The 9,272-nt window shown below is 44.7% G+C and overlaps 1 protein-coding gene across 2 annotated transcripts in view; it reads right to left on the minus strand.

The window, feature by feature from the left end:
* Window positions 1-408: 408 nt before the first annotated feature.
* LOC146619500 (uncharacterized) overlaps window positions 409-9,272 on the minus strand; it is a 15,929-nt gene continuing 7,065 nt past the window's right edge. The window contains exons 2-8 of one of the 2 annotated variants that reach the window (XR_014906782.1): window positions 6,863-7,132; window positions 6,147-6,241; window positions 5,538-5,694; window positions 3,154-3,333; window positions 2,846-2,893; window positions 1,419-2,363; window positions 409-1,231 (exon numbers count right to left, since the gene is read on the minus strand). Coding sequence is in view for 1 of the 2 variants with exons in the window: in XM_085370712.1 (XP_085226838.1) it covers window positions 1,486-2,363; window positions 2,846-2,893; window positions 3,154-3,333; window positions 5,538-5,694; window positions 6,147-6,241; window positions 6,863-7,004 (1,500 nt within the window). In the remaining variant the exon portion in view is untranslated. Of the gene's footprint in view, window positions 2,364-2,845; window positions 2,894-3,153; window positions 3,334-5,537; window positions 5,695-6,146; window positions 6,242-6,862; window positions 7,133-9,272 lie in introns of both variants that reach the window. The other variant, XM_085370712.1, reaches the window with a different exon arrangement.

Consider the following 9,272-nt stretch of genomic DNA (forward strand, 5'->3'; position numbering starts at 1 on the left):
CATCCTTTCACCTAGAAGTTGGTTTTGTGCTCTCCACAGAAACAACGCCATTCTGTGTCGCCTCACCGTGGATCCAAGGTGCAAACTCTTGGAAATAAGTCTGCTTTGTGTGCATCTTAGGTGGAAACGGAGATGGTTTCTATAATCTGCTAGTTTCCTTGATTCTTGATTTTCATACTCCAGTCGAAGGGTGTTCCTCCCTAAGTGCAAGGCACGGTACTCTAAAGAGCCTCGAAAGAAAAGCGACTGGACTTCTTAACGTTTTGTGAAACTTTGCTTTTCTCCGTCCTTAAAACAGGCAAATAAGTTAAAGATTCACGTGTGAGCCACAGCACAAGTTACAGAGCTACAATATCTGATTTATGTTAGTTTCAGGAAGCACACAAAGAAGGTGCCCAGGCTGCAAAAGTACATTTATAAAGATATAAGAGACTCTGTCAGCTCACATTTGTTTTTCCCATTTACATTATGATGCGGTGTCACGGTCACCTGCAGCAGTTAATCCTCCTGTAATGGTTTACAGTCAGGAAACTTTGGATACTGTTGGGTTGCACATTTGCAATTTTATAGCTTTGTTCAATAAAAGGCGGAGCTTCTATTGAAAACTGCACGGCTGCTTAGACCCTGACTGGGTTAAAGGGAACCAGTTTGTGAATCAGTCGTTAATATCTGCTGCCTCCTGTTTTAGGTACTTTATTATGCTGCACGCTCTGGGTGTGTTGTTTGTGTCTACAGTGAAGTTTATCTGATTTTGTGCATGAATGCATTCTGTAAGCAGATTACACAGATTACCAAAAGAGAACTGTTTGTTTTTAATGAGGGAAAGAGATTCAGTTCATCTATTGGTCAATTACAGCTAAAGTTTCATCAGCAGCAGCGAAATTCAGCAGTAACCCCCAAAAAAAGGTTCCTTCTGCTCAACAATTTATCCTAATTTACTACAGACATGAAGCACCTGTCCCACCTGTCCCCAGGTGTTGCTCCTCTGGTGTTTCAGGAAACTGAAATGGAGCCAGTCTGAGTTTAAGAGCGCCGTGACTCTTGAGCCTGGCTCTGGAGATCAGATGCAGGGTTAGTGTTCTCCTCTCATGTCCACACAGGAAGCAGAATTATCAAACTGCAGATCGTGTCCTTGCACCACGTAGTGTATCATCTCCTGTAAATGCGCTCGGTCACTCTGGGTTTGTGTGGAAATGTTCACGGCGGTTGTGAGACTACAGCAGCTCAGCACCTTTAGAAATGCTGATTATTACAGTGTGGAAAACTTTTAGAATTTGACACAAATAAAACTAGAAAAAGGGAAAACAACAAAACAGGATTTAGGCACATAAATAAAATTGAGCTCTGGGCCTAAATCTGCGTGTGCTCGAGTCACCAGTGGAAAGCAGCTTTTGTGTGCAGCAAACAGGAACACCCACCAGAAAGACTCCCGACTGATGAGAAGCTCCTCGCACTGCTCAAACCTGTCCTTTCTCCCTCTGGGTTTCAGAAGTGCGAGGCGGGATGATGTCGGTGGTGATGGTGGGCCAGCTGCCCGCTGCTGGCCTTGTCTCTCAGCATGGTTAGTGCAGTGTTGGAGAAATCCCTCAGGATGTCCACGGTCTCCCGCTGGAGCTGCAGGGACTCCTGCACGAACTCATGCTGGCTCTCCACGAGCAGCTGGACCGATTGAGCCAACGTCTCCAGAGACTGAGACACCGAGGTCAGGAGCATCCTGCTGGCCCGCTGCTGCTGCAGGCTTTGAGACGCCACCTGGGCGACCTGCTCGTGTGCCCTGCGTGAGGACGCTCCAGCTGGGAGAGGGTCCGATAGGCTTGAGCCTGAGGTGGGAGCACTGCGTGGAAAGATGGAGGAGGAGGGAGGAGGCTGGCTTCGAGAAGAAGAGGAAATAGTGGCAGAGGTGACTGTTGAGAACGCGGAGGAAGCTTCAGGTGGTGGAATTGAGGTAGAAGGTCGAGGGTGAGAGGAAGCACCATTGGCTGCAGCAGGTGCAGAGGAAGATGATGGAGGAGGGAATGAAGAGGGAGCAGGGAGGGCGGAGCCAGGTCTGTTGGAGGTGCTGGGGGACCGTGATGGTGGGGGGACAGCAGAGGATGAAGCAGCTTCTGAATCAGAAGCCAAAGGAAAGCCAGAGGACGTGGAAGCCACTGAGGAGGAGGAAGGTCCGGGTGGAGGTCTGCTGGAGGAGGAGGAGTTCTGGATGGTTTGGCTCTGGCCGTTGCTGCTTCGGGAGTACGTGTAGACGGGCTTCACCCTCATCAGGGCGTTATCGGGCAGAGGATCGAGGGAGGTGGGGGGTGGCCGGACGGAGGAAGGGTAGGAGAACATGGAGTCGTCGTTTTCATCAAAATCCATCATTTGTTCTGTGAAGGACAAACGCCACAGGAGGATCAGTTTATTCTTTAAAGGAGCAGCACTGAAACATGCAGGGTGATGCAAACTCTCATTACTGTCATTGATGCTGTCACCAGATTAAAACGAGGACAGAAGAAACCGCACCGTTGAGATGTTTACATCGTGTTTCTACACGCAGTAAACCATCTTTGTTTCTCCACATTTTACAGGAATTTCTAAGAAACGCACAAATCTAGAAGATGAATGTTCAGGGTTTTCATTTCTTATTCCTCACTTCACTGCCTCCATCAGATTATGGCCGAGGCTCAGGTATGACATTCATGCTTGTGCCAAATGAAAGCAGGAAGTTTACAGGACCTCACAACATTTTCAAACACCCACGTCATGCCTGATTCATATTCATTTAATGCACATTATGTATGATTTTTAACACTTGCAGCCAAACGTTGGACTGCATGGTTTAAAAAATAAGTATCAACAGTGTCCTTACCTCCATCGTCACCCAGGTCAAAGTCAGACGAGGAGTGGAAAGGATCTCCTGCAAAAACATGAGAACGTCATGAAAATGTCCAAGAAGGCCTCAAGAAGGCTTTGACATCTGAACTGGATATAAGAACTTTTTTTTCTCTTCTTAAACAATCGATTTGTACGTCGGTGACGATGGGAGATCAGTCTCACAACCAACCGTTTCATATTTATATTAAATGTAAAACAGGACCCTGAAGCTCCATGGTTTACACCTCAGAGTCTGGTCCAAATAACCCTCGATCGAGCTGCCAGAGCTTTTTCTTTACTCACCACCAAGTTCTTTTTCAGGTGAGGAGAGAGGTGAAATTTCAAAAGAGGGTCCTCCTGATAAAGTGTGAGTGCCGTCTGTCAGACTGAGGTAGGAGTAGGGGGAACTGCTGGAGGGTAGCCCTTTACTGCACATCTTTGAGAAGTCGTCGTCTTCTCCCAGGTCCAGGTCGCTGTCGCCGTCTGAAAACCAACACATGAAATCTGAGTAAATTCTGATACTCTGACTGGACGGATCCTCATAGATATATCTGATGCCTTTTTTTAAATATCACTGTAACCTCCTCTCTCAGTTTTACACTGACCACGCTAACAATGCAGCACCATCCTGCAAAGTGAAATGCCTTTGAGAGGCAGCGGACAGAGCGCATCTGCTGATTGGCTGCCAGTAATGTGATCAGCTTCCAGCTGCAGCAGCAAAGAATACATCAGACAGATTACTTAGTTCAGGAAGTCAGTTTGTGCATGCAGTGTTTTCCTTAGCCTCTAGGGGCAGTGCTGAGTACAACGCTTCTCTAGACTTTCAGCACTTGACCCAGGAAGTACACAGCCCCCGGCAGGCTGATAAAAACACTTTCTAACCACAGTTTGTGTACACAGCACATTAAATCTGTAATAAAATAAACAACAGAACACACACACTGAAGCCACAGCAATATGAAATATACACCAGTGTCAGTGATGCACGACGCTGTAACTCGAGTCAGTTGTAAAATCAGCTGTACGAATTTAGACCAGTTTTTACAGCCACCTAGCAGGATGCAGAGCATCTCTGCTGCCAGAAGGTGGCGTTAATGCGCCGTGAAGCTGTCGAACAACAGATCACCTCACTAGCAGGTGCTGGGTCACTGACAGCTGAGTGGCACAGTGAGAAAAACCAGGAGAAACCTGTGAAGTCGAGACAAACTTCTGAAAAACAAACAAAAATGAGGTCTGGTTGAAACGCCAACGCGTGCAGTGACATGACGGCAGCTTGGGGTGAGACTAATCTCTGAAGAACATCAGCCTTTTATGAGGTAAAAAGGACTATTACATTAAAGAATTTATAAAGCAGTGAAGTGAAACTAAACTAACACGTGTTTTCATCACGGGCTGGATGGCATCATCTTGTTTCCTTTCCTAAAGGATGGATTTTAGTGCATCCTTTGCGAAAGGAGGCAGCAGTGAAGCGCCTTTCCTTCGGATTTGGAGAGTTGAACAGCTGTTATTGTGGCTGAAACTCTGATACTTCTGGGTCACTTCTAGGGCTGGGCGATATGACCCAAAATTCATATCTCGATATTTTTTAGCTGGATGGCGATATAAGATATAGATCTCGATTTTTTTTTTTTAAGCCATAAAGTAAGAACAAAAAGAGAGTTCTTAGTCAAAGCTGTGTCCCAGATGTCACACAGGCACTTTTATTAACATACAGCACAGATGTACATGAAAAATTACTCAAAATTAAATTATGAGCATTCATTAAATAATCATGCTCCATAAATAAAAGAAAACAAGGTTGTTTTTGTGCTAAACAAAGAGCTCACAATTGTGCAGTCAAAATATAAACTAAAAGACGCTGAGCGTAATAACAAAGACAGATTTCACAGCTGCTCTGTTCCCAAGTTTTGCTGTGTGACTGACAGCCTGGAGTTTGAAATCCGCTTCATAACCACGTCTCTTACAGGTGCCATTTATGGTCCTTATACACACACAGTACGGTAATATTACGTTGAAGCACAGTACGTATCACTCCGCGAAGCTCCTCGGTAGCCGTAATGCGCCGACAATCTATCAAGCGGTGCAGCTCCGTAGCTTACCAAAGTCGTACTCAAACATTTTGTCAGATTGCTGAACGCCGTGTACCACATAAAATCGGTTCGCGGCCATCAAGCACAACCAGAATTCATACATAAGGCGCGCTATCAACTTTTGAGAGAATGGAAGGATTTTAGGGTTAGCGCTGTTAGCTCGTTAGCGCGGTTAGCTCGTTAGCATGTTTAGCTCGTTAGCACGTTGACGCCGTCCAGCCCCACGCATGGGGCGATGCGCAGTAACTCGTTAACGGAGATTTGCCGTGTCCGTCTTGTCGCTGCCTGCACGTGAAGCGATGGGGGAGGAGGGGGAGTTGTCTTCAGTGAAGGCGAGGCGGAGTAACGTTGCGTAGAGACAAAAGTGGACGAAAGAGAGGCAAACTTGCGGCTCCACAACTATAATTATAACGTAACATAGACTATATCGATATAAAGGATATTGTCACATCTTATATCTCGTATAAAAATATATCGATATGTTTTAAAAACTCGATATATCGCCCAACTCTAGTCACTTCACTCACTTAGAAAACTTCCCAAGAAAGAAAATGGACAATCTGAAAAAACCCTGTGTTGCTCTATGCCTCGCCTCACCTCCTCTAGGACTCATCATCAGTATCTTATGGACCATCCTCTCCACGGGGCCCAGTTTCTTCTTCCTCAGGGTTGTGCCGTTGGGACCCCGCAGCGCTGCAATGCGTCGCTTCCCATCACATTTGAGGTCTGCCCATTTCTTCATGATCTGACGCACCTGAGTGGAAACAAAACCTTTGAGGAGTGCTGAGTGACATATCGCATCCATCACACTGCCTGCAACTGCTGCAAGTTCTTAAACTACTGTCGACAATCCGCCGGTCGTTTATGAAGCACAAACGATAAAAAAAATAAATCTATCGCATCCTGAAGTGAAGACTTTCAGCTTATATGATTGTTAAGTTTGGTATGAGTATAACTGCAAAGGTTTTATACAGCCTTTGTGTTCAAACAGCAGAGGGCAGCATGGTGTGGCAGGACTGAATGGCCTTATCTATTAATTCGCTCATCTGGGAGAACTGATTCTTTTTACATGACTTTGAATAAATTAATAACATAATGCAGAAAAACAAAACGTTGAAGGACAGATCAGGGCTTCTCTGAACTGTGCCAACTTCACAAATCATCTTTCGAAGGACTTTCTGGAGCTGAGAATGATGTAAAACAAACCTCTCTGTGATTCTCTCCCAGACCGTTGATCTGATTGGTGATCTCGACCCACGTCTGTTTCTTCGTTTCAGCCGACACACCTTGGTTAAACTTCCCTACAGAGAGAACGAATCAGTCTCAAGTATTAAATCACAGCAGTGCTGTAAAAGGTGACCCACGTGCTCCCTCTGCTGGTAAGGATCTTTAAAAGCACAGTGCACTAAAAACAGAGAGAGGGCAGACTGACCAGTAAAACATCCTGTAACTTCACAATAAAATCAAATGTTATGTTTGACATCTGACTGATTGTATCAGTGGTGTCAGGGGTTCCTGAACTAAACAATATTAAAAAATGTCCCTCTGTGTTTTAACTGCCCAAACGCCGTGATGACAAAAACAAAAGGATGGAGGGATTCTGACTGCAGCCTCTCTGAGCAGGACGACAGAGCAGCATCAGAAGCAGCTCTCCACCTGCTGCCAGTCGGCTGGAGTGCATTTTGCAGCAGAATACAGATCACTGTCACCAAATGCAGCCCAAGGTGGCGAAGCTGGCATCCATCAGCCTATGTGATGAGAGATTTGAGGAGCTCAACACTCGCATGATAAACACGACCAACAGGACGGTCAGTAGGTCGTACCAGAATGGCCTCAACGGCACACGTTTTATTACGAACAGCTCCTCAAAGACTTTCCTCCTAAATAGAAAAGAACTAATCTACTTTTTTATTCCTACTCACTGAGGATGATGTATCTGTTCCTCTTCACCGCCTCCAGCAGCAGCTTGACCTCAGTGAAGGAGAACCTCGTTTTGGCTTTCAATGCTCCTTTTACTCCTCCCACCCTCAGTTCCTCATCGTCCTCACGCCACGTGGCTGACATGGCTCCACCGCTGCCTCGGACGGCCCACTAAAACAGAGACCGAGTCCAAATTCACCGCCCTCCACGACTAGCTGATCCTGATCCAGCTGCCAGTCGGGACTAGACACGCCTGGCTGACTGCACAGGACCTGCAGAAAAAACACAAAGGAAAAAACGATGAAAGAAAAGAAATATGGAGGATAAAATGAATTATAAGCAGGCAGAAATAGCATCTCTGCTTCATAAGCATACAAAATATTTCCCTCCGTTTAAAAACTATTCCTTATTATTGCTCTAAATAAGCTCCTTAATAAGCTTTTGTGCAGATCAAAGTTTATCTTTTCATTTTATACAAAATAACTTTAAATTTCAGCATAAACAGATGAGTACATTTTGACTAATGTGAGATTTAATCCATGTAAGATAATAACATCATTGAGTTACACTCAACAGTCTCCTAACCCTCGCTCTTATTCTGAAAATTCAGTCATTGCTAATCAGCTAGTTGTGCTGCTTCCTGTCTCATATTTTCCCATGCTGTGATGCAGGCCTGGGTCGGATGGACTCCATGACTCGATTTGACTGATCAGATTTACACTGCAAACGAGCACCACCTAAATGTGCATGTGGTCATCAAAGTAACGTGGCTGAAAGTCTTGTGATGTCATGTTTATATGACACAAACACAAAAAGAGGATTTCGAGGTGATGCTACACCTGCTGCTCAGTCTCTGGCTTTCTGTCAGACTCGGGGACCAGAGTGTTGGATGTTGTGTGGCTATTTGTGGCCGAGATTCAAAAATAGCAGTTTTGATTTCTTTGAAGGAGACAATCTCATGACTCAGCGAGCAACGCCACAGCCTGGCCAGTCACCAGCATGCAGTCTGTCGACGTCACATTTTTGCAACTAGGGCTGGTTATCGTCAAGGATTTCCATGACCGATTCAATTCTGATTCACAAGGTGCCGATATGATTCAATTTGATTTTGACTCAGACAGTCAGAAATATTATAATTCTGATCATTTATCCGTACATCCATATTTTATATCTATGTATAAAAACAAGGCTGACACTGTGAGACTTCATCAGAGGTGTGAGCAGATGCCTTTGTGTCAAAGTAACTGAGGATAAAACACAAAAACATGAAGCAGATTTTCCTGTCCTGGCTTTTTATAGCAGAAAACCTTAAAATATTCTGCAGTAGAAAAAAAAACTGAAGAAAACCATGAATCAACATCTGAACATGACCTGATGCTGCTGAAGTGAAGCAGAGCAAAGTTACAGAGGTTTGATGAGAGACACAACTGAGGGTTTTGCAATTTGACATCATTTGTAAAAGTTTACATTTCTTTAGGATCGAACACAAACGAGGCTTCTTGTCGGAGGTCACGTGTGGCAGACAGCGCTGTACACAACGGTAGACTGGTGTGTAGTAAGCTAGCGAATAATCCAGAAAACAGATTTTTGATGCTAAACTGGTCTCTGAGTACAGAGAGAGAGAGAGCTGTGCAGGAAGTGTAATTTTATCGTGGTGGAAGCAAAACTGCCAAAACAAGAGTGTATCCATGACGATGTTTCTAAACGTGAAGCGGTTTTGATCTTCCTTTGTTGCTGGTTCAGTGAATTGTGCGTGCCGTCGGGTTCACATCTTTATCGGATTACCTGCTTTTTAATCGTTTGCGGTTTTAGCTGTTGGTGGTTGTTGAAATAGTTTCGTTAGCTTTAACCTGAGATTCTGGCATTTCTGGAAAAATACATTTATATTTAAGTCGACTCAGGATTTAATGAATCCATATCGCATTATTCAAACTGAAATCGATTTGAATCGGAAAATCTATTTTTTAAACCCAACCCTACTTGCAACCCCCACTGAACAGGTACTAAAAAAGTAACCAGTACCAGGTACTACTACCTAATGGAAAAACCTAACAACAGAGTTAAGACGAGTAGATACCAGCGGAAAAGAGGCGTAACTACTGTCTTGGATCACGGGAAGTGATAGCAGTCCCATTCCTCCAAGCTTTGTATGTTAATGGCCAGCCAAGTATATCTGCCCACTCAAGTTTATAATAATAATAATAATGGATTGGATTTATATAGCGCTTTTCAAGGCACCCAAAGCGCTTTACAATACCACTATTCATTCACTCTCACATTCATACACTGGTGGAGGCAGCTACAGTTGTAGCCACAGCTGCCCTGGGGCAGACTGACAGAAGCGAGGCTGCCATATCGCGCCATCGGCTCACTCTAAACTTAAGTTTAGAGTGAGCATTTAGAGCACTGGTA

The sequence above is a fragment of the Diplotaxodon limnothrissa genome, linkage group LG14, assembly GCF_057381915.1.
Source record: "Diplotaxodon limnothrissa isolate DT_005_m linkage group LG14, D_limnothrissa_male_GT1.1, whole genome shotgun sequence".
NCBI classification, from domain to species: Eukaryota; Metazoa; Chordata; class Actinopteri; order Cichliformes; family Cichlidae; genus Diplotaxodon; species Diplotaxodon limnothrissa.